Source organism: Acartia tonsa, chromosome 1, assembly GCF_053477335.1.
Source record: "Acartia tonsa isolate MP-2025a chromosome 1, ASM5347733v1, whole genome shotgun sequence".
NCBI classification, from domain to species: Eukaryota; Metazoa; Arthropoda; class Copepoda; order Calanoida; family Acartiidae; genus Acartia; species Acartia tonsa.
In genome coordinates this window covers 15,260,172-15,285,809 of record NC_137260.1, presented here as the reverse complement: position 1 = coordinate 15,285,809, position 25,638 = coordinate 15,260,172, and the positions used below count along the sequence as shown (strand labels likewise).

General features: G+C 31.6%; 1 protein-coding gene across 2 annotated transcripts in view; it reads right to left on the bottom strand.

The window, feature by feature from the left end:
• Nucleotides 1-4,023: 4,023 nt before the first annotated feature.
• LOC145313563 (uncharacterized) overlaps nt 4,024-25,638 on the bottom strand; it is an 84,774-nt gene continuing 63,159 nt past the window's right edge. For both annotated transcript variants that reach the window (XM_080153019.1, XM_080153021.1), the window contains exons 6-17: nt 24,361-24,519; nt 23,942-24,119; nt 23,702-23,766; nt 23,070-23,349; nt 22,126-22,303; nt 21,663-21,758; nt 20,071-20,143; nt 17,375-17,498; nt 10,133-10,204; nt 9,706-9,860; nt 7,827-8,061; nt 4,024-7,524 (exon numbers count right to left, since the gene is read on the bottom strand). In XM_080153019.1, the coding sequence (XP_080009145.1) occupies nt 7,828-8,061; nt 9,706-9,860; nt 10,133-10,204; nt 17,375-17,498; nt 20,071-20,143; nt 21,663-21,758; nt 22,126-22,303; nt 23,070-23,349; nt 23,702-23,766; nt 23,942-24,119; nt 24,361-24,519 (1,614 nt within the window). In that variant the 3' untranslated portion in view covers nt 4,024-7,524; nt 7,827. The remainder of the gene's footprint in view (nt 7,525-7,826; nt 8,062-9,705; nt 9,861-10,132; nt 10,205-17,374; nt 17,499-20,070; nt 20,144-21,662; nt 21,759-22,125; nt 22,304-23,069; nt 23,350-23,701; nt 23,767-23,941; nt 24,120-24,360; nt 24,520-25,638) is intronic.

Sequence of the window (25,638 nt, the reverse complement as noted above, 5' to 3'; positions counted from 1 at the left end):
TACAAAAGCTTAAGTTCGAGTTGGTCTAAGGGTGGTTTTTTAATTGTAAATAAATAATGCTACTGAAATTATTTCAGACAATCTATCTGATTTATGGATGTTGTCATCCTTGTTTTATTAAAACATTTGGGAATAGTCCCTTTCGTAATATCGCCCCATAAGGGGCGATTTGTCACATTTTTAAAATGGCTTTTTATAGGTTATTTTAGGTTATATTGGGTTAGGTCATTGCCCCGCAGGGGCTAGAAATAGGAGAAAAGCTATTGTGAAAAATACCAAGAATCGCCCCATAAGGTGCGATGTTACGAAAGGGACTATACCCAAACATTTTATTTAATTTTCAAACTTTAAAATCACGCAACCTGTGAAATAATAGTTTTGAATCTAGTAACTCGATGGCTTGTAGTAATAAGATAGCTCCCGCAGCTCAAGAAGGAGGCTAGAAGTGATTGCTGCAATGTAAATACCGGTTTTGGTGATGGTGGTGCCGGAATTTTGAGCTAAAGTGTATATCTTAAAAAGTTTAAACTTTTCACAGAAAAAAAGTGAAAAAATTATATCTATTTTGGCTTTTCTAAATCATATTTTAAAAATCTCATTATTCCATTAAAATTAAAAAGATGCAGAAATAAAAGACCAATGTGATGAATGCAGTAGGTCTCCATATTTTTTTAATAAGAAAATGTAAGTTTATTTTATCAAATGTATGCTTTTATAGTTTTAATACGGGAACAGCGCTGAGGATTTCATTTTAATACAGGTAAAATGCAGGGAGTAAGGGAGGGGACAATGGATCGAATATTCAATCTTTAGGAGTCTCAGACTTTGGGGACTGGCTTAAAGGGAATGTGCAAGAATTTAGCAGTTTCTGACTGAGTTTGGGGTCTTGCGCAAGAAATGCCGTTACTCGCTATGTTAGTTTTGAATATATATAGTTTTGCAGACAGAGAGTAGTTCAAATATAAATACACGGCCCCCCTCCCATACTATATTTCACTCCCTTCATCCCCACCTCCTTTTTAAAAGTAGACGAGAAAGGGAAATGGATAAGGGAGGTGGGGGAAATAAACAGGATAAAAAGGGGCAGGAAGGCGTGCGGGTCATATACTTGCCCATCCAGCTACACGCCTGCCTGCCCCTTTTTTCCGTGTTCACATCACTTGCCCCCAAATCTCTTTTCTCTTTCCCTGTCATCTGAAGAGATCCAGGGAGATATTTCTAGTAATTAATTACAGAATGGTTATGTCAGTCTGTAATACTGGTAATCTTATTTTCAAATGATTGCTTTTTTTCTTGGAACTTTTTTCTTAGTTTATGGTTTTCTAGATTTAATCAACAATCACTTTACAATTTCGACCATATTTCCGGGATTATTCTGGTTTTCATGGCCTTTCTTCAAAAACTCTCAAATTGAATTAATTGCCCATTGTCCCCTCCCTTACTCCCTGGGTAAAATGCATGATTTTAGAAATCGACTGCCGCTGTTTGTAGATTAGATTTTGACAAAAGTTGAATGTTAAAGTTGTAATATGCAGAAGAGAAAACCTATAAATTGCTAGATATTGTTCTTTGTTGACTTTTTAAAGGCATGGTGCATCTTAGGGATTTTGAGCTAAAATTTTGTGCATCTATTTCTGGGCCCCTGAATTACCTTTTTTGTCAGCAGAAGAATGAAATTCAAGTGAATTTTGAGTAATATATCCAGTGGCGTGCGAACCGAAGGGGGCATTTGGGGCAATCGCCCCCCCCTAGCGACCAAAACGCCCCCCCTAAAAGTTGAAAAATGCCCCATTTTGCCCCCCCCTGGTCAACAAAAATGCCCCTTTTTGCCCCCTACCCTACAAAAAGCAAAACTATCCCAGTTTCCAAAAAAAAGATCAAGAAATACTCAAAAAAAAATTTTGGCGCTTCGCGCCAAACAGACAGTTACTATTCATTTAACCTTACCAAATTTTTTAATTAGTGTAGAAATTAGGTTATAATCTTTTTTCACTGAACATAACAAACCAGGTAATAGGAAGTATTTTATTTTGTATAACATAAACTTTTTACCAAAGAAATTTTGTACATCTCCAATGATGATACACAAAATTACCCCTATATAGATTACAATTAGTGGATGAAATGTATGGAAACTCGACTTAATTAACCAACCAATCAAAATTCCATTAAAGTCCCAAAAGTTGTTGAGCCAACGAATAAGAAAATTTTATATGAAATATTGGGGACTAGTGTAATAAATAGCCCAAAAAACCCTCCCTCCCTGCATATTTGAAGAAAAAAATTTACGCTTCGCACCCTTCCAAATGGTTTCTGCTTTTTATCACATTGTATATTTTGTTTTTATTTCTATAAAAATATTTGTTAACAACAAATATTTAATTGAAAAGTTATTTTATATAAAAAAGAAACAGTGTTGATATTTATCTAAGCCTTGTCTAAATGAATTACTATATATGATGTCATATTATTTTCAGGATAAGTTTATCATTTTTTTTTGTGTACATACCCTTACAAAAAGACATGTTTTTTTTATGGCAATTTTCATTAAAAACCCTTAAAACTAACTACACTCTATATTCCTAACTTGATAAAATACGCCACTCTTGTTGTCTTTAATTGATTTTAGTTCAAAGGGGGAGTAAATATTTTTAGGTGCGCTTCACGCACCGCCCTTACTTGGAAACAGCACTTAATGAAAAATTAACAGAGTTTTAAAGTGCCATTTAAAGAGGGTAGGATATGTTGATATAACTTTTTAGCTTCTCTATAATTCACTATGGCTGTCAGTACGTAATGCTAAGGGGGAAATGTAATTTTTTCAACTGCAATTAAATATAGAAGGCTAAAACTTAATGTTAACATTCCCATCATTATGGAGTATAATTAACTATTAAAAATTCATGAAGGTCGGACTGCTTTTAAGGACGTTTTTGGCTATTTTTGTATCTTTTAAATTTCAGCTATAGTCCCTTTTGTGACATTGCCTCTTAAGGTGCATTTCGTTGTATTTTCACAGTAGCTTTTCCCCTATTTAAAGCTCCTGTGGGGCCAATTGCCTAACCCTGCGGGGAAATCACCTGATCTAACTTAACCTTAATAACTTATTAAAAGCTACTATGAAAATACGACGAAATGCCCCTTAAGAGGCATTGCCACAAAAGAGACTATACCCCAAAGTTTTCCATATTTCTAAGAGATTTTTATATCTGTAGATGAAAGGACAAGTAATTTTTTTATTTTTTACATAGTTCTTTATATCTTTGGTTTTTTATGGTACGATAATTTTTTTTGTGGATTATAATATTAAAAAAAAAATTTCTTGCTGTTTCGAGCATCCAGTATGTAATTTACTTTGACTGTCATCACACAACATACAGGAAAAAGTATTTGTGACTTTTTCTACCTAAAATATATATTTATTTCAACAGATGCTCTTTAAATCTACTTTTCTGTATTCTTATTAATATTTTTTTGTGCTTTGCTACTTAAAGATGTTGTCATCCTTGTTGTCATACAATAAAGAAATATTTAAAATCAGTTTTACATATTTGGTTAATTTTTGGTAAATTATTTCCAAAATGAGTGTTTTCTCCCCCCCTCAAAATTTTTTTTAATGGGGTTATTCATCCTTCCTGCTGAGATTTTAATACATCCCCTTCCACCCATAAAAATGTTTTGTGGTGGGGGGTCATTGCAGGGTGGGGAGAAGGGATGGGGGAGAAGAGATGGGGGATATAAATGGGAAATAGGGATGGGGAAGAAGGGATAAGAGTAGAAGGCCCATAATCAAATAATCCCACCCCTTAATTCGCCCTTATTTAAAATTAGTATATATAATCAAAATGCCCCCCCCGGGGCACTTTGATTTAAGGGTCGAACCTAAGAATCCTGCGTTGACAAAGTGATAATCTTACAAACCTTTTAGAAATCATTGTTTCAAAGATATTGAAATCCATAAAAATTACGAGAAAGCATTACATTTTGAATTGGTGGAAAAAGGTGAAACAAATGAAAAGCATATTTTTCTATCAGAAGGTATATTTCAATACGGATTCATAGTAGTAGACACATCTTAAACACAAATATAACATCCAATAATTATCATATTACCGTAATAATAATAATAATAAAAATAATAATCCAGATACAAAGATAATAATTTCTGAATTTTCTTTACACAACTTCACTGGCACAACTCTACAATTTATTGTCAACTTTTAAAGGTATTTGGGAAGGAAGGGAGGTGAGTACCTACACAGTACTACACATCCCCCTTAAAATTTTGTTTCAACCAAAATGCCCCTAAAATTTTAATAAACCCTTCCTATACCTTTAAAAGTTCATACAATTCAAAATTTTTGATGAATTTTAATGTTATGTACTTTGAATTTTCTGATTTTTGATGCTGAATAAATTAAGAAGTCAAATGTGCTTTTTACAATTATACATTGGGATCCGAGAAAAAATTATTTTAGGGATTTTAAAATCAGCAAAATAATTTTTTAAAGGAAACCCTTGTTTAAAAAGGGGTCTGTTGATCCTTATCCAGACTTTACACACAGAGATAGGAGTATGGCACCAAAAACAAACTATTCTGCCTCCAAATTTCCACGTAACTCATCAAGTGTTGGTGAATTATTGGAAACGAAACAGATTTTTTCGGATGCTACGGCCCTGTTTCTGAAACTCATACATAGTAAAATACTGATTATTTCTGTAAATAGACCTCAGATAACTTAATTGGGGGGGGGGGGGGGGGGAGGGATAGGGGTCCATTGTTGATATATCGTAACCCTTTGTATATGGATAATAAAAAGCTGTAAATTGTATTAAAAATTCAACGCCTATTAATTGTTTTTAAAGTGTCCTGAGTTACGAGATATCTACAATAATTCCCCCATTTATTATATTCGGAAAAAAGATCAATAAAGAAAATGTGTACCTATGCATTTAAAAATAACTGAAAATCTATTGATAATAAATTAAGTGAGCAAAAAGAAACTAAAGTACATGCATACCTGTCTGTCTGTCTATCCATAACATTTAACACATAAATATTTGTCTGAGGTTACATTAGAATGCAAAAGATCAGTAGAAATACCCAAGTCACTAAAATCTATACATTAGGAAAGACAAATGATTAAAGTTTAATTGTAAACTTTTTTACATTATTCTTCATAGTAAAATAATAATAAATCATAAGAAAATGATTTAAAAAAAAAAAAAACAAATAAAAAATTTGATAAAGAAGTTTTTCAAATAGGTTGTCTAAACATGAATTTAAGTTTTGGAAAAGAATGTATTTTTTAAAAATTTCAAAGAATGAATCAGAATTTTAATTCCTATTACCTATATTAATATGTAAAAACCTATTTTTATTTTTTACAAGGATTTTCAACAACTGAAAGGCTTATATAAATACTACATATCATATTATACAATTTTAAGTTTTGTGTTAGTATTCAGTAATTTTAATAATAGGGCATAAATTATAATTATATGCCCTAAATTATATTCTATATATTAATACATAAAATTGCGCTTTAAGGATTATATATCAAGATCTGACGTACCTATGGAAAAAGTAGGTACAATATATATATATATGACAAAAAGGACATATACTAGTGTCAATTGTAGAAAAGACATTGAAAAAAGACCGTAGTTTTATTATGTTACATATACAAAATATTTTTCTGCGTTTAAATGATCTTAAAGAATGCTTTGTATGTTTAGTAACAAAAACATTTGATAATGCCACTAAGACCTATATGAAATACCATAAATTATAAACTTGAAAGATTTTTATTTAATTTAATTTTTGGTTTTCAGGCAAGTAAAAAAATGCGTAAACCTTAAAGGCAAATTTTTTTTGTATAAAAACATTTTTTTTCTCAATAAATTTGCTGAGATTCCACCACTTTTTGATATCTTTCAATGAATAAAAAAAAAAGGTAAAAAAGATCATTTTTTAGCGGACTCTTTTTATACTACAAACTATAATAAAAATGTGCTTTTATGTGCACAGTGATTAAAAAACGCCAATTTCTGACATTCAAAAAAAATGAACGTCATTTAATCATATTCTCACAAAGATTAAGAAAATAAGGCATTGTGATTTTTATCAAATGTATAAAAATGTTGAAAATCATTTCAAATATTATGAGCTTTATAATTGTATAAAAATTCATATTAACATCTATATTTAAAATTCATCTTTAAATCATTCAATTTTAAGAAAAGTAATATAAAAAGACATTACGAATTTTGAGAAAAAAAAACATCTAGAAAAAAGATCTGCATAAACTTTAATTGAAATTGAATGATAAACTTAAAATTCTAGTTCTTTTTAATAATTCCTATAAATATCTTCAAGGTCTAATAAATATATCAAGCAATAGGACGAAGTTATTTTTTATATCTATGGCTAAATATTAAATATGAACATTTAAATAAAAATGCTTCATATAACATTAAAAAGAAATTTTGTATTCAAATGTAATAATAATGTTTTAAACTGCTTGAATAATCCATTTTTATTTGTTCACTATCATCTCTATATCATCTTCCTTCGGACACAATCACAGGATATTTTAACATTAATAATTTTCAAGTATAATAATTATAATAATAAGAATACACAATGTTGCTGGGAAAGGCAATTATCAAAGGTCAGAAACAAGAACAAGGGCAGCCATAGTGGCGGCTCTTTTCCTTATTTATTTACATAATAAAAAGTTTGATTTCTTGACAATAACCACCGTGGCAACAAAATGAATACTACTGTACAAAGTATATAAACAGTTAACACATAATAATAATAATAATAAATTTTAGTCTCTCCAAAAGATTACAAAAACTGACAAAAAAAGAAGAAAAAAACTGTAAGAATACTATTTTTGAAAAACACAATTCCGCCACCGAGCATACAAAAGTTTTTATTTTTTGGTTCTAAAGACAAAATAATCCACTAAATCACAGTAGTTTCTTTCAGACAGAACATTAAGTGTGATTCTTATGTGATCAGGGGAGACTAATGACTCTAGAACCTAACTTGTGTGTTTTTGATGTTTCTTTTGCACCAGGATTGTCAAAACAATTTAATCAGCTGTTCATTTTAATAATATTATTATATTAACAAATAATAATGATAAACAGCTGATTTTAAGTACACAAGACTGTACTACCTATATAGTGTACAGAGTCAGCTGTAGTACAGTCACAAACACAACACATGTAATAAAAAGAGGTAATTTCATATCATGGTAAATTTTCAACCCCCTGGCCCACTGCTGCCAAACTCAGTCGATGTTCTTAATATGTTGGCACAGTGGTGCGTGGGGACAAAGTCTTGTACAAATTAAATAAACTTATAGGATGTCTTTTGTTTCCATCTTGTTGTTGTATTAGGGCGGATATTCATTAAGTAGGTTAACTGCAGATAAATTTTTATTTTTTTTATTTGTTGATGAAAATTAACCAGTAACCATGTTAGCTTGTTGACTCAAAGATTTTCACAACCTGAAAAATAAAAATATTTTGGTAAATCCTTATAAAAGGATCTGTGTATGTCTGTGTGTGTACCGAAGGATCTCGCTATTCACTGAACCGATGTGATTCTACTTAAAGTGTAGCTTCTGTAGGTCCTGGGACGGTTTATAGCTATTTTTCTTTTTCTATATAAAACTTAAATTAAAAGTTTGGGGTTTCTACTTGCCCAGCAGAGCCTCTAGGGGCGTAGCCTCCAGTAAATAATAAAGATTAATTCATGGTTTTGATAGTAAAATTTCAGGTTACAAAGAAATGGTGCGTAAAATATTCACCTTACAAAGAGTTAGTCTGAGTAGAATGTGGAATCATCGCCAACAAATGATGGGCCGAGGCACCTCCGCCCACGGGGGGCCCCACCTGGAGACCCTGGATCGGAGAGTTGGCCAGGCTGTGGGAGCCCCCGCTGCCAGGATGGCTGGGGCTAGGGGAGCTACCGAATCTGTTGGCGGGGCACCCGTACTTGGATTTGTTTAGGTGACGCTCCATGTCCCACCGACGTGAAAATGCCTGAAAAAATAAAAAAATATAGATTGACACATTATTCAAGTTAAAGAATTGAGGGGGCAGGGGTTTAATAACTGTATGTTCATGGGGTGGGGACCCTGTGCCGACTTTCACTATCATCCAATAGCATCGGAAATATTAACACAGCCAAGCCGCTACAAAAAGAGCAGAAATCAACTGAATGGCAGACGAAAAAGGTCCCCACCACTGGAACCAGGTAGTTGGCTGGGTTATACATCTATACTATATTACATTTATTGGCACATTGATTAAAAATTAGGCTGGTTGGTAACAAATATAAAAATATCTTTGTCCTGTTCGGAAGAAATGTTTTTCTAAAATAAACTTTTGTTATTAAATATAAACTGTTCAACATAATATTGATAATATATTTAATAAAAAACCTATTCTAAAACTAAGTGTCTGTCCAATGACCTTATTATTTTTAACAACACAATGCACATTTAGGAATGAATGGATAGACAAATCTTTTTTCCAGTTACCTAACCCTGTATTTCATTTGTACAATATAAATTAAATCTCAATTTATAAAATTATTTCGAGGTTGCGAGATTATTTTATGGATTAACAAACGTTTTCAGACAAATTCATGACATTTTCATTCATTTAAATTAATAATATAAATTAAACTACCCCCTAATTTTGCTGTTACTAGTTAAAAATAATGGAGTAAGATTTTTCGTTCCCGATTTTTTTGTTAGTCTAGTATATTTTAAAAATAACTAGTATAGTGCAGAATTAATTCATGTTGACAAACATATATATATATATATTCTACACAGCACAATATTAAGGGATCTAAAGGGATAAAACAATGCCCGATAAATTGGTATACATCCCCATTAAAGTGCCCCTTCTGTAGATTACAATTAATGGTTGAAACGTTTGAACACTAGACTTACTGAACAAACCAATCAAGATTTGTTAAAGTCTCCAAAGTCGTTAAGCCAACGAATAAGAAAAACGTTATTTTAAAACTTTGGGGACTAGTGTAATAAACAGCCCTATGTCCCTTCCCTCCCTGTAGAAACTGTATTTTATGTTTAAACTAGGATAAAATATCCAAAGATGTCAAAAAAGGTAAACTAAATAGATCAAGAGGGAAAAAAGACATTTTAGTGAATAAATAGATAGCCCAAATGTAGGGAACAAAATATTGAGAATGGAAGAAGATCTCCAAAAATTGCGGGAAATTATACAAGTAGAGATGCCACGCATCTTAGAACCAGAATATCCTAGTTCAATTTGCTTTTTTACTGTAAACGTGAGTTTTTAAAAAATTTAAAATTAAATTCTTGTTTAATGTCAAACATTTTTTTATTTAAAAAACTTTATAAATATTTTCACCGTTATTACTAAGTAGGTTTTAGTTCTTTTGTTCAATTTTAGGTAATTTTATTAAAAACAGTTTAATTTTAAGAGCTGGTTACTAAGAACGTCTGTTTAGTCGACAGTTGCTGAACCGATTGGGCTCTAGTCTTCAGGGAACATATATATTAGTCTTCTGGTACTGTGATGTTTTTAAGCTATTTTTTGGAGGTTGGGTAGGACACCTAGCCCCACGAAAAAATGCCCTCCCATTTCCAGAAAAAAATAAGGGACTTCATATAAATTGGGTCAACTTACCTTTCCGCAAGAGGGACACCTATGAGTGCCTCTGTGTATGTGTCTATGATGTTGTAATGATCCTGGATGGCGGAAAAGTTTGCCGCACTCGTCACAGGTGTACCGTCCTGGCCCACCATCCATCCCACTACTTCCAAGAGATTTATTCAAACAATCTAGACAAAAAATATTCAATTCAACATCCGATTACAATCACCAAAGCAAAGCTCAAAATATAAGGTACAATTCATGGATTTTATGGTCTCAATGAATTGTAAACTAGATTAAATTATTGGTTGAAAGATTTGGACACTACTAGTTTTTAACCAACTAATGAAAATTTAGTAAAAGCTAAAAGTTTTTAATATAACATGACTATAAAACTTTGGGTACAAGTGTTATTTACAGTCCAATATCCCTTCCCTTCATGTTACAATAAAACCCTTACCTAAATCACCAGCAGAGCTGACTGGTTGAATACCTACTAAATTTCTGAATCCTGCCATACCGTCCAGGGGTTCTGAAACAAAAATATTCATGTTTAAGATGTAATTCTTTTTTCGTTATACTAAAAGTATCAGGATGTCAGTGTGTGTGTAACTAACAGCTGTACCAATATGTGAAGCTTCTCATAGGTCTAGGGAAGGTTTATAACTATTTTGGTGGAGGGTTTAATAATGATCACCCTCTTATTTTATCATAATAATTTAGGCTAAATTAATTCTATATGAAAATGGTCAGCCATGTTTTTTTTTGTTGGAAAAAAAGTATTCATGGATTAGGTCGAGACACTTTTACATGCAATATGGACCTGTTTAAGGCAACTTATGACTTGGTTCTCCGCAGATAATCTTGATATAAGTGTTGCAATGATTATTCTTATCAAATCAACGCAGCTGCTTTTTAAACATTGTATGTCTGTCCGTTTTTCTTCTTCCGAACACTCCTTATTCCTTGTAGCAGTAACTGGACTGTACAAAGCTAGAAGCACACACACACACATTTGGCAACTAGAACATTGTAATCCATGTACATATCCCTGTATACCCCAATTTTATATAATTCTGTTCATAGGGCCCCAAGAGTGTTTTCATTACTTTTTAAAGACCATAACATTTTAGGGAGAAAGGAGGAGGAAGAAGAGAGGGAGAGAAATAGAGAGAGAAAGAGTACATTTGAGCAGAAAGGAATAAGTTTACAAAAAATTATATTTTTTTTTATTTTAAACTTATTATCTTAAAAAGAGGCTGGGGCGGTGGATATGATCTTTTGCAAAATAGCCTAATACCTGTCCAGGAGGTAAAATAGTCCTAGTGATTTTTATTGAACTATATCACGACCTTTACGAGACTTTAAATAACAAAATAATTCCGTCAAAAAACGCCTAACCCTTTTAGTGCATAAAATAACCATTTCCTTAAATTCAAGCGTAATTTTGTACAATTATTGATAGTCATGTAATACTTTTTATTTTCTGAAAACATCTCTCTGGCACTGCGCGTATCTGTCAGAGAAACCGGACTTGACAACAGTCTCTTAGAGACAAAATCCGGAGGCGGGGGAGGAGTAAAATTTCGGAGAAGTGGGAGTGATACCCCCCCGCCCCCCCGAGAGAGTATCCAAGGAACTAAGGAGAAAAGACAAAAAAACGTCAAGCACTTTAAACTTTGAACAAAATGTGCAAACGTCTCGGAAATTTCTTAAATACTTTAGTTTATTATTTCAAAAGAATTTAATTGAAAATATCCAAGAAAGTAATTATTGCTAAAAGTTAATTATGGGTTGAAGTTTTAATTACGAAAATTATTGTTTGGCTTCATTTCAAAGTAAAGTATATATTCCATACCCCTTTTACCCCTCCCTCCCCCCGTCACCTGCCAGACATCCTGGCGACTTTGTGAATGAAGTGACTGTTACTAACTCCGTCTCTCCAGATTCTAGAATAGTCTCTGCAAAATCTCACCCCCCCCCCTTCCCTTCTCCCTTCCCATTTCTGTTCACGCTTTTCTGTTTATCACACTTAGCACTCATTCCCTCTTCTTAGAAGCGAAGCCTTACTATACATAGAATTTTCTGTATACAAGCATGTACTGTCACAGTTATGGAATCTCAACGAAAAAGATTTTTTTATCCAATCTTGACAAGTGAGGTATTTTTGGAAAGAGGAATATATATAGAAAACGCCTATGAAAATTAGAAAATCCGCAGAAACCATATTTGGAAGTTATTTGCAAAAATCTGCAATGCTAATTTGCAAAATTAATTTCATGCCTTAAATGACTTATTTAAAAAGAATTCTTTTTATGAAATGTGTTTATTTATAAGTTTAGAACATACTTAGGGCAAAAAAAAATTCTTTAGTGTTACTTTTTTCACCTTATATATGAAAAAAGCAGTTTCTCACATTTTATGATAAAAAAAGGTATAGGAACAAAAAATATGATTTTTCTTGATGTAAACACAATAATTGGCATAAAATCTATCATCCTAAATGTAAAAATCAGATATAGAATCCTTTTTAGAGCTAATATAGTGCAAAAAGTAACCAAGACATTTTTGCAAAGTATGAAAATCTGAAGAAAATAGTTCTTTTTGCTTTTGATATACATGTCAGATAAATGTATATAAAATTAGTGATTAAAAACTAAAAAAAATGTTATAAGTTTTTTAAAACTGTCATTGATTAAATTGCACTTTTAGGTTTAAGAATTACCGAAGTAGTGCATAAAAACTCTTTTAATGATGTAATTAAACAAAATAAATGCCAAAAAACCAACTACAAATTGGTCTACTGCATTATAAAAAACGCCTAATTGTTGATTTGAATTTATTTTGTTTAATAACTTAATAAAAAGAGTTTTTATGTGCTACTTTGGTAATAAGTAAACCTAAAAGTGCATTTTAATCAATGATAGGGTTGAAAAAGTTATAACTTGTTTTATAGTTTTTGATCACTAATTTTATATACATTTATCTGATATGTATATCAAAATCAAAAAGAACTATTTTCTTCAGATTTTCATACTTTGCAAAAATGTCTTGGTTACCTTTTGCACTATTTTTGCTCTAAAAAGGATTCTATATCTGATTTTTACATTTAGGATGATAGATTTTATGCCAATTATTGTGTTTACATCAATAAAAAACATGTTTTTTGTTCCTATACCTTTTTTTATCAAAAAAAGTGAGAAACTGCTTTTTTCATGTATAAGGTGAAAAAAGTAACACTAAAGAAATTTTTTTTGCCTTAAGTATGTTCTAAACTTATAGATAAACACATTTCATAAAAAGATTTCTTTTTAAATAAGTCATTTAAGGCATGAAATTAATTTTGCAAATTAACATTGCAGATTTTTGCAAATAACTTGCAAATATGATTTCTGCGGATTTTCTAATTTTCATAGGCGTTTTCTATATATATTCCTCTTTCCAAAAATACCTCACTTGTCAAGATTGGATAAAAAAATCTTTGTCGTCGAGATTCCATAACTGTGCTGTTTAACGAACAGCTCTGAATTAAAGTATTTTGTATAAGGCGCATTTTCCTTACAAATTTGAAGAAGATTTTCTCTATGAACGGTTGTTAGTCCATTTTAAAGCTGATACAAAGAATTGATTTTATCAAATTTAATATTTCAAATGTATACATTAAGAGATATAAGTTTTCCGGAATTTTAATGTAGGGAGTAGATTTGAAATCTGCATCAAATTTTAAGGATTTTTTATAAAATTCGTTTTTTGTATAATTCTTTATCTAAAAGCGGAAATACAAATTAAGTTAATTAATTTTGGCATCTGTGATTGATGGATTTAAAAAATCTGCGCTCTGATTGGATGTCGTACATCATTCAACCAATTAGAGCGCAGGTAGTTTAAAATCCACCTATCCTATTGGTAAAAATTAATTAACTTAAAATGTATTTTCGCTTTTAGATAAAGAATTTTACAAAAAACGAATTTTATAAAAAATCCTTAAATTTTGATGCAGATTTCAAATCTACTCCCTACATTAAAATTCCGGAAAACTTATATCTCTTAGTATACATATGAGCTTCTTAATCATGAATGTTGTCATCCTTGTTGTATTATAATTTGTATATAAGCTATCTTTCTCTCTCTCCCACTCTATCTTTCACTGTTAAAGCTAGCCAAAACTCTTTTTTTCCCCCATTATTCTGGAATAAATTTTATCTTTGTGAGATTGGAGGGTATGTACAGTTAATTTTCAGAGATATGGGGATAGATCAATTTTTCTTCCTCCCAATTATAATAAACAAAATAAGTCTTAGGTAGATATATGGAGGGAAATCGGGGTTGTGTAAAGGGGTCATTTATATCCCCCCAAACAAATTAAACCCTCCAAATTTTTGGAAATATATAAGATTTCCCCCTCAAACTTGAATTACCCAATTCCTCAACAAACAAAAAAGCTTGGACGTCCTTGGGGGACTGATTAATTTCTTGTCCCTTGTCCTATCCCATCCTGGATAGTTTTATAGTTCTGCTTCTGACAACTTTATGTCACATAAAATCTGTAATAATCTTCAGTTCAAATCACAAAATTTCAATTCGACTAGGAAGGATTTCAAATAGAAAATGCAATCAGATTAAGAAAAAATTAAGAATACTTTAGCACCAAAAAAAACTGCAATGCATCCAAGTTTACTATCTCCAAAATAAGTTTCTTTCCATTACTTTCAGCATGGTAGAATTTAAATCATTTTGACTAGCCAAAATAGTTTTACATCAGGTACCACTAGAAATTTAAGTCTTTGATTTTTTTTATGGAATATTTTAAGGACATATTTGTTCTCCTTACTATTTAAAAGCTTTAAGCAAATAACATATGAATTGTACAAAATAATGTAGTTGAGTATTTTAAGTACAAATGTCTATACATATATGAATTTAAGTGTTATTTATCATTTCTATGTAAATTTAATTTGATACATAAGTACCGAAAGTACAAGTGGAAAGCTGTTTTAATATTTTGGTTGTCATACCGATGTACTTAAATCAAAAACCATATATAAATAATTAATATCATTTTTATATACGCTGTTATAAATAGATTAGTCAAGGGATCGGCAGCTACAGTCGCTTTTAACCGCAGGTTTTCGCAAAGCTGTAGTACATAGTAGCTACCAAAATTGGGACAATTATGTAGCCGCAGATTAAAGAGTCCATTTTTTTACAACTTTTAGCTGCAGTAGCCAAGAAATATAAAGCCGACCCACCATTTAACATTTTGCATCTATCCGCAGCTGTAAACGAGCTGCTATAACGGCTGCGTGTCATAGTATTTTTTGTAAAAGGTATACCTTTATTATAATCTTTTATTTATTTCATTAAATATTTTCAACGTTGTCTATTGTGACAGGTGTACTTTTCAACTAATAATATGTTGTTACCTCAAGAAATGAAACTGCTATATTTGCAAAAGTACAAAAATGTTTATTTGATGGATTTGCTTAAAAATAACTTTTATGAGATATTTATATTAGGTAATTGAAAAAATTATTTGGGACGATTAATTTTCTTTCCCTTTTTCTACAGCTGAGATTTAATTTTACCCTTGTGATTTATGGAATATTTTGCTACACCAAAAAATGCGTCGTTTCACCACCTGGATGCCTGGGCATAAGGAATGTAAATGGTGCATGCTGACCGCTTCTGATTGCCGCGTCCTGGCTGTCCAGGTAAAAGCTGCGCACACACACGCAGGCGCGCGCATCACATACCAGTCATGCGTAACTATTTGGCGGGCTTATCAGAGAAATAGAAAATATGTGTAGTGACCAGGGAAAGGGATAGATATGCCAGAAATTGCAGGAAACTAAAGGAATAAGACAACTGCTAAATAATCAATGGCAACAAAAATTACTCTTCAGTATATTAAAGTTAATTGGGGATAAGTTTGTACACTAATATTTTATAACAACAATGTAACAATTTAAATTATAAGAAAAGTAATCCAAGGTTTTTAAGCAGAAAAAAAGGCAGATATTGTAAATAAATCATTGAATATAATAATCATAATATGTGTGTTGGCCTGTAACACTTTATCTTTTCAGGAATACCCATCCATGTCAGTGTTAAAAATGTACTTTTCCAGCATTCCAGGCCGGACAAATTAGGACAAACAACAGCTTTCAGCAAGGGAAAAAATCCACAAAAACTTTAGAGAAAAGGAGTAAAAAATATGTTTACTGCCCAATAAATGTAAACGAAAAAACAATGTGTTACATTAATGTATTGCTGAAAATGACAGATCTACTTAAGGGATAAGATAATGTACGAAAAATCTAGTACAATTGTGTAAAGCAAGAGTTAAATTTATTGGTGGAAAAGTGTGGACCAACTAATCAAAATATAATGAAAGTACCCAAAGTTTTATCTAACCAACGTGTTTATAAAAATTTTAATAGTACAATTTCCAGTCCAATGTCTTCTCCTTCTCTGATTAGGGAGAGAAATTTTAGATTTCATACTTTGGAAGGGAAACATTTTATAGACTAAGGGCCGCCGCGCCGGTCAGACACGCTAGATTGACGCTAGCCCATATAATCTTGCGCCGCCCACACGCAAGCGTACAATTTCTTTTAGGGGGAAAATGATAGCATGCCAAATTTTTATTTCTAAAAGCTTTTCTTTAATTTACTTTATTCGTATGTTTCTAGAATTCTTGTTTTCATTAATTTAAAGGATGATATCATCAAAAATACAAAAAAATTCATCAAGTTTTTACATTTATTTTAGACTTTAATGTTAAAAAGCACGTTTTTATCATGCATGTATCTGTATGTGTGTATCATTTTTATGATAATATCTAGACTTTATATTCTTATAAAATAGATAAATGTACTTATGTAGCTGAGCATTAGTAGAGACATTTTTTTATGAAAATGAAAGCAGAGCAGATTTTAGAGAATTCTATTGTAAGTATGCAAGTAAAATTGAAATATGAAAGCCTAAATGTAGGGAATTGTACCAAAATAGCCCTAAACCTTAATCAGTAGAAGTTCTTTAGCAATTAAAATCCTTTAGTCTCTGATTTAATGAATTTTTTGCTTAAGACCAAAAATGCAATGCTTATTTGATAAAAATATTTTTTCATTTTGATATTAATTTTTTTTTATTAACACTTGTCCTATCATTTAGCATTACCCAATGAAAATAAGTGTCCTAGAGTGGGGGGAGGGGAGATTTGCACTTGTCCAAAAAGGATATGTAGGGGGGGGGGGGGATGTAGATTTGGGCAAGAAAATGGCCTCGACTGGGAACAAAAAATTGAATAATATGTTTTCTCTGTAAGTATCATGCTGCTAGATCGTGGCTTGCCATACAAATATGTCTACAATTTTCCTTTTACGCAAACACACACACATTTATTGTGAAAAAAGGGTTTATACAGCCTCTTTTGCAATATTTTCTTTTATATAAGCTCAAAAGTAATGGGTAAAATTCTTTAAATAATGTCTATTTCATATGACTAAGCTTTAAAATTGCCCAAAAATTAGCAATTTTTAAGCAAAAACGTTTAGATCTAATCAAATGATGAAAGATAATGATATCTTGAAGGATTTTAAACACTTTCACGCTTGGGAAAAAATCTTCCAATCCAAACTTGAAGACGACATTTTGAACATACATTATATCAGAAAAACTCAACGAAGAAAATTAAACTCACCATGTTTGGGGAAACCATCCATACTAAGGCGCGTAGCTTCTGGCGACATGTCCAAGACTGTTGGTGCTGACTCGGGCCGGAATGCTAACCGTTCCTGCCTCTCTTTGTCCTTTTTTGACAATGCCTAAAAAAAAGTTAAAATTTTTATTTAAAAAAGAAAATAGGCCTACGATGTTTAGTTACGATAATAGATTAAATACTAGAATTAGGTTTTTATTTTATAAATGAACGCTTGAAAAAAAAGAAATATGTTGTTTATTTCTGTAAAGTATAACTATATCATTCCTAAGAATAATAAAAAAATCTTTCTATCGACCTATCTTTTTTAAGTTTGAACATATTTTGTATCAAATGGCTGAAATAATGAAAAGCATACAAATGTTGTCTAAAACTTGAAAGCATAAATAATTTCTATTCCTAGCGAAACCCAGCTTTAGACTTGTACTGAGTGTCCATTCAAAATCGTTACAAGTTAAAGCGAAATGACTTTAGCAAGATAAAAGACTTGATTTATTTAAATATGCCTTAAAATTCCGTTAAATTTGCATAGTAGAACCAAATCAAAATATGCTAAAGCAACTATATGTGTGACCTATTTCCCGCGGATTTTTTTTTTGGCTATTGGTTGTTGTATATGGACAGTCTGGGAATATAGATGATGGATATATCCGCATTATTTTGTTTCATTTCCTTCTCTCTACCTAGCCACTCCATGGTGCTCCCACACAGATACAAATTTTCAGACAATTTGATTATTACGTATGCCCCATTTTCCCTAGACCAAAAATAAGATTTCCTTTTCAGTTCTAACCTATTTTCTTTGTTGATGACATTAATATCATAATAATAAAGATTTCCTTACTAGAAAATAAATTTGTCTGAATAAAAACACCTTTCACAGGCCGAAAAGCTTACGGAAAATAATAGTTGTTCTATTGATAAAATATCCCTGCACACTGTTTTATATCTTCATTGATATTTTATTCATCTTTGAAGGATGGAGAGCAATTCATTCAATATCATCCGGCCATCAACAAAGTAAATAAGACTATTTGTAAAATAAGATAATACCTAATCAAAATATTAGAAAAGCAAGAGGCATAATATATTTTTTTCTGATAAAATATTCCTTTCTGCCTAAAGTATGTTTGTACTCTATGTATAAAAGTAAACAGGTATGTTATTGGAAAACCTATTTGTTATAAGTTTTCCTTCCCTGAACCTCACACACACCCACACACAGACTGGCATACACCCACACACCTAACAGTAACTTAATTAAGGAAAAACTAACAAATATATATCAGTGAAGCCTAGGAAAGTCTCTTTAAAACAAGGGTGGGTAGATAAACACTGTATTTCATTCGTTGGCTTAAAAACTTTGGATAGTTTTATCAAATCTAGATTGCTTAGTAGAAACTAGCAGTGTTCAAACTTCATTTATTCTTAATAAATTGTAATTTTGTTTATCATCATTGGGGAATTTATCATCCGTTATCTAACACCTTAAGATGCCTTGCTTTTATATATTAAAATGAAAGCAAGAATCTTTGCTAGCAGTTTGCTGAAAAGAGAATATTAGGTTATCCGATCTTTTTACATGAAACGAGTTTCAGCAACCTCACTGTTTATATGTGTATGTCCTATTTTCTAGACTTACGTCTTTTCCTTTGCCAAGTCATAACAAACTCAAGTCCATATCCACATTAAAAACTCTGCAGAGACTTATACTTACTAGGTTAAGGAATTTTCTTCAAAAAAATAGCAGAATGTTATAAACTAAAGTTCTTTTTTTTGCTGTTTAAAAACCAAATTAATACGAAAATTACATGATAGAAAAAAGTATCTTTTCAAGAAACGAAATTATTGTATGCTAATAGCTATTTTGAATCATACTCCTTTTTTTCTATTTGAATTTTATTTTATTTTGATTGTTCTATTATTTGCCCATCAGAATATTTATCCCCAAAACAGCTTATCTTATAAAAATAATAGAAAATGTTAAAGAAAAGAATATATACGGAGATGAAAGGGAAGCGAGCATGCAGGGCCTAGGATTATTCTTTCATATAAAAAATAGAACTGACAAAAACTTCCAAGAAATACTTGTGCTTTGATTAATTTCAAAAAGTTTAAAAATGAGACACCGAAAGAAAATGAAATTTTGAATTGTCCAAGTATCTTTTTTTCATTTAGAAACAGCTTGATATCTTTAATTGCAATTATATTTACTGTTCTTTTTTATCGAATTTTTTTCTCATGATTTGCTGCGCTACATACTGACAAATTTTTTTCCGTTTTCCGTATGCATGTCCCCGCCCGCGAGTGGACCAAAGCAGATAAGAATTCTGTGTCCTTCCGTTGGCACAAAAAATAAAAACCATTCACTTTGATATCTACATTTCTTTTCTTTAATTAAATTCCACAAAATCTTGGGCTAAAGGATTTTGGAATTAAACTTTGATATTTATTTTTAAAACTTTAGATGCAAAAAAACTTGAACATTCTGGTTAAGGCTTGTTTTATTCATTGATTTAACCTAGATCCGTTACTTTACCTGAAAAATTCTATTACGTGGATTTTTTCTCTATAAATGAGCTATCTACTCATCTATTAGTATTTATCTATCTATTTATATCAGTAGTCTGGGACCTGAAGTCCAAGTATCTATCTATCTAACTATATCTATCTATTACCTCTGATTGTTCCGTAGTCTGGAACCTGTAGTCCAAGGCGTCCTGAGATAAACCATCCTCCATACTTTGTAACCTAAACAAAACATTTTAATTAAGTTTGTAACTTAAAATATCTTAAAAGGCATGATATATTAGATTGCTTCTGGTTCCTAAAACATGTTCCATTAAGATCAAATCAATAAATTTAACAGAATCTGCTTTTTTACTAAATTATCATGAGGTAAATTTTACCTGAGAAATTTACCAAATTTAAAAAGTCAAATATGACTAGGTATTTCATGAATAATAATTTAAAGCACAAATTTGAATATGAGTAATATAATTTCTATTGACTAACAAAAGGTATGTAGAAATACGGCAAAATGCCAAATGTAAATCAATTAACTCAAAACTCCCCCCCCCCAAAAAAAAAAAAAAATTTGATTTTGGAATATTACAAGGTATTTGTTATGCTTCTTTTTGATCAGGTAAAAAGGCTAAAAATAAGAGAGAAAAATAACATATTGATTCATTGAGGGATACAGAGAAATCTACTGGCAATTTAAAGGTTTCTTCCTAAAAAAAAAATCGTCGAAAAAATTGCATTAGCTCTGTGTACGTAGTTTGTCATTGACGTAAAATTTACATACACACATCACTATCTCAGCCTAGGTCAAATGGTAAAGATGTGTATTTTAAAGAAATAAGAAAATAAGCATAGGTCATTTTTGACATGTGGAAAAATTGTAGGTAATATGATGGAAAAATTTAAGTACGCTTAAAATCATTTTTGTAGGATTGTTCTGTCTTGAAGATTTTTGTTGTTAAAAAGGCACAACTTAAATAGATTAAAATAACTGAGAATATATCTTTATTTCATTAATTTTGATTTTTCCTTATTTAGTTATCTATCTATCTATCTATCTAAGGACACTTTTCAATTACTTAGTAAATCCATCAATTTTGAAAATTACTACATTACTAGAACCTGCGTCAGACATGTTTTTTCACCACGTGACTGAGTAGGTACTTGAAATAATGATTAATACTTAAGATAACCTAATGATTAATCTTCTCATTTTCAAAACAAAGTATGTATGTGTAATAATACTGTCTACAAATCCATTAGTCCTTAACTAACTTACATTCCGTAAAAACAGAAAACTTTAGGATCAATAAAATGTAAGATAAATTGATACTCCCTACATTCCCAGGGATGGTAAACAAAATTATCCCTTAAGTGAATTTAAATTACATGCTAAAAATACTTTTTGACATTGCTAGTTTGGAAGCAGCCAAATACAATTCAATAAAAGTACCCAAAGTTAGTAAACCAACGAATAAGATAACGTGGTTTGGTTATAAAACTTTTGATATCTGTGTAATGTCCCTTTACTCCCTGGAAAAACAGGAAAATGGAATACACAAAGCTAACTTTGATAAAAAGCCAATTTTTGGTAAAGATTTCTCTTGCTGAGTAACATTATTTTCTAAGACTTTTGTCCGTTCTTTTTGAGTAAAATTGAATATCTCGTACAATAATCTGTTAGTTAACTGTAGTTTGCGTCAGCTGTGCTATTTTCTCAATTTATCTATCTACCTTATTTATTTACCTGGAATTTGCGTCAACTCTGCTGTTTTCATGCGCCTCTCTGGGCTGATGTTCCAGCCTGGCCAAATGACGCAGAAGGCCGAGAGAATTCAAATTTCTAAACAAATATATTAAGGTTATGTAAATATTTTACAATAATTAAAAAAAACATGAATGCTCCCTGTCATACAAAATTATGGATGAATTAATTCATAATTTTTCATTCAACTAATGTTTTTTTAAAAAAAATTTATGATACCTAGGTATGCATGCATTGTAATTTTTTACCATGTATTTTATAGAATTAATTTCATTAGCAAGTTAAGGTCCAAGTATATTGTATCTAACATTGCTATGCATAAAACTATAGCCCACAGCTAACAAACCCCTTATTTGTAGAACCTTTGTTTATCTACCTACGTATTTTCAAGCATACAATTTTTAACGTCTTTAATAAGGCGGGTTTTAATTAATGAGTTCCTCACCTAGAATCCATCCTAGTTGGACTAGCTGGGGTACTGTGAGGATAACTGGCCATTGGTCGCGGCTCAATGAACCGTCTGGCCGCGACGGCGGCTATATTGCCGCCATTTACCGAGTCTGCTTCCATACACCGCCTGTCAACGCCGTTACTGTCTGTGCTGAACCGCTTAGCATCCCTAATTTTGTTATACACCGTTTTAGACTTGAAATTGAGTAAATTGTCAGACTATAAATATCATTTTCAAATGAGGTTTTTACTACATCTAACTTGCTAATAACCTAATACAAATGTACCATAACATTTAAAAACAAATCTATATTTGGAGTAAGATGTAAAAAGTATTAATATTAAATACTTTAAAAGTTAGAAATAAGGATAAATTTTGAACAGAGAGAAAACCGAGGATTTGCAGCAAAATATAGACGAAAATTCATTAGAATACGGGGGTAGTAACCTAAATAGAGCAAAATAACGTCATTCCTATTTTTTTTACAGAAATTCTAATTTCTACAAAAAACCAGTTGAATCAGCTTATAATAGTACTTTATGAATGTAAAAAAAGATACCTAGTTGAATTTAAAAATTAAAATTAATTCAAATGGTAGGTAAATAATAAGAGGTTTATAAAAATGAATTTATTATTACATGGATCTTACCTACACCAGATTAGTTTTCTAATAAATGTACTTTGTAGCAGGATAAAATAACGGTCTCCTCCATTCCCTCCCCTACTACTAAATTAACCAATAAATGACGGGGGAAAAAGCAACCTAAATTGACAAAAAATTTTCCAATATCAAAATTTCCACGTGTATTCTACATGAATTGGTATGATTGAGTGTAGGTAGATTAGATTACCTCTACCTAACTATTATTTTATTCGTTTAGGTACATTGTATACATATTATTTTATCAATTAAAATGTATAAAACAGTGCATTCCTAAACTCCATGGTACCGAGTCCATTTTCCTCCATCATATCATCGCCGCCGTGCGCCATATCAAACGACCGCTTCCACCGTTTGGGCGGCGGGGTGCGAGAATTCAGCGGCGAGGATGGGCGGGTGGCGGGCTGAGAGCGCGGCATCCGGTGCAGGCCGGACAGAGGCGGCAAGGAGTGGTGGCCGTTGGTGGCGCCGGCCAGAAAATGTTCAGAAAAACTTGGCTTCACGTCGTTGACTGGTGGGAAAATTTTACCATCGGCTGTCACGAAGGGTTTGATATCCTGAAGAAAATATTTCATATTTTTTTAACGAGACTCTTTATTGATAAACCGTTATTGAACAAGTAAATCATTATTTTGATTTAATCTATTTTGAAGGGCATACCTATTGATTTATTTCTATTAAAACTCTTCTATGTTTGTTTATCAACACTATGTTTTACTCATGAAGAACGGGGACATTGAACATAAATCATTCTGGTACCCAAAGTTTGGGTTTTTATATAAAATTGTGATTTGTTGGTTCAAACCTTTTGTCCAATAATTTTAATATTAAGAAAGAATAACCTTGTTTACATCATGAGAAATATAAATCAATGTATAGGTAGTCCTTTGGCTTATCTCTTAGTGTTACCTGATGTTGTTGTTGTGTAGAAGAAGGTTGAGACTGTTGGTGTGAAGGTTGAACATGAGGAATACCTGAAAAAAGTTTTAGAAATTATTGTTTATGTTCTGCAAAAAAGGTAATCTGAATGGAAGTCTGTTATTTGTTAACAAATAAATAAAATATATTAAACTAAGTTATTATCATAGTTAGTTTTTTTTTATGATAAGTTGGAGGTAAAATAGTTTTTCATAATATTATTAAACCTACCCTGAGGTGGAGCATGTGAAAGAAGAGGGTGCTGAACTGGATGTTGTTGTTGTTCACTCGCGCCGCCAGGGTGTGGCAACAGCTTGCCTTTCAATGGCAGCTGGCCATGGCCCTGCTGTTGCTGATGGCTGGCTTCACTGGCATGGTGGTTCTGATCGTTTACAAAAAATTTCAGGTCCTGAAAAAAGCATGGTTTATGAGAGCAAACCTTCATAGCAGTAAAAAGCCAAAAAGCATCCAAAGAAATAACAGAACCGATATATGTCTGAAAGGTGATGAGTTTGAACCTCGGCTTAAAACGAGTCATAACCATAGAACCTATTGCGAAAATTACGTTCTAATTCTATTTCTCAGCCGTCCCCCTAATGTTACCCTAGCCCTGTAGGAGAAACGAATCTAACCTAACCCTAGGTAGGTACCTGTGTATCTTGGTTGGACTGGACGGAAGTGGGGGAGTGAGATGGTGGCGAGGGTGTGTGGGACCGTGTGATGGGCGAGGGCGGTCTCGTACTCGGCGTCTGCGGACGTGTCGGTGGCCGACTGCTCCCCCAATGATCGGAGTCATTTGAATGACTTGTCTAAAATAAAACAAGTATTATGACAGGTGTAAACTTACATGGGTAAAGGAGTTAATAGCCAGTTGTCCACGGAAACGAAAAAAAAAATTCTCTTGTATTATTATTTTCTGTCAACATTAAACAAATGACAAAAATCCGGTTTCTTTTCCGTATAAATAAAAAGATTGAATACTAACGTCAGAGGTTTATTAATTTTAAACATAGTATATTTCTGTGTAAAATAAATTAATACAATGTATTTTTATCTTTAACGTACAGTTAGTCTAATAATAACGTCAAGAAATATTCAAAAAGTGTTATTATTTGTTTAATATTTAAAGTTTAAAGATAAAGAAATATTATTAGAATAATAAAAAGACATTCTTTTACTAAAACTCAACAATATTAGTATTAATGAAGTATTATGCCTTTAAAAAAAGCTGTCGTATTGACTTGACACGGCCATCTTCCCCGCTAGGGAACAGCCACTGCCTTCCAGGCATGTGTTCAGGTGACGAGAGTAATTAGGTGCAGAAACAGCTGTCGTATGTACCCCAAAGAATGATCATCATCATCATACCCCACATAATGGTTGGAAAGTAAACATTGCATATAAATTAAACAGTTGAAAACAGCTGACATGTGCCAAATATAACTTTTAGAGGCCGTTGTTTTAAAGGTCCTCGGGACCTTACATATGAAGATAAAGGTTAAAAAAATTTAATTAGTGGAAAATGTAAAAACATTAGGTAGGACTTATTTCAAAAGGCATAAAAAAACGTTAATAAAGTATACAACGTGGCTAAAATTCATTACAAATAATCATATACCTAATCGACTTTTTATATATTTTTTTTCCATTTATTAAAATTAAAAAGGATGAACTGAATTATATTATAGAACTCGTTGCTATGAAGTTTTACATTTACGTAATCATAAGATTCATTGTTCATATAATAAAGCTAAATTAATGCTTGGACGAAAAAAACATTGAGAAAAAAACAGAATTATCTAATTTTTACACAAACTAATTAAATCAAAAAGTAAAATCTTATATCATGTTCTATGATTTATTGGCGACCCTTAATACCTTTGTTATTATCCCTCTTTGTGACCTCTCAATTATAATTTGAAAAAGAA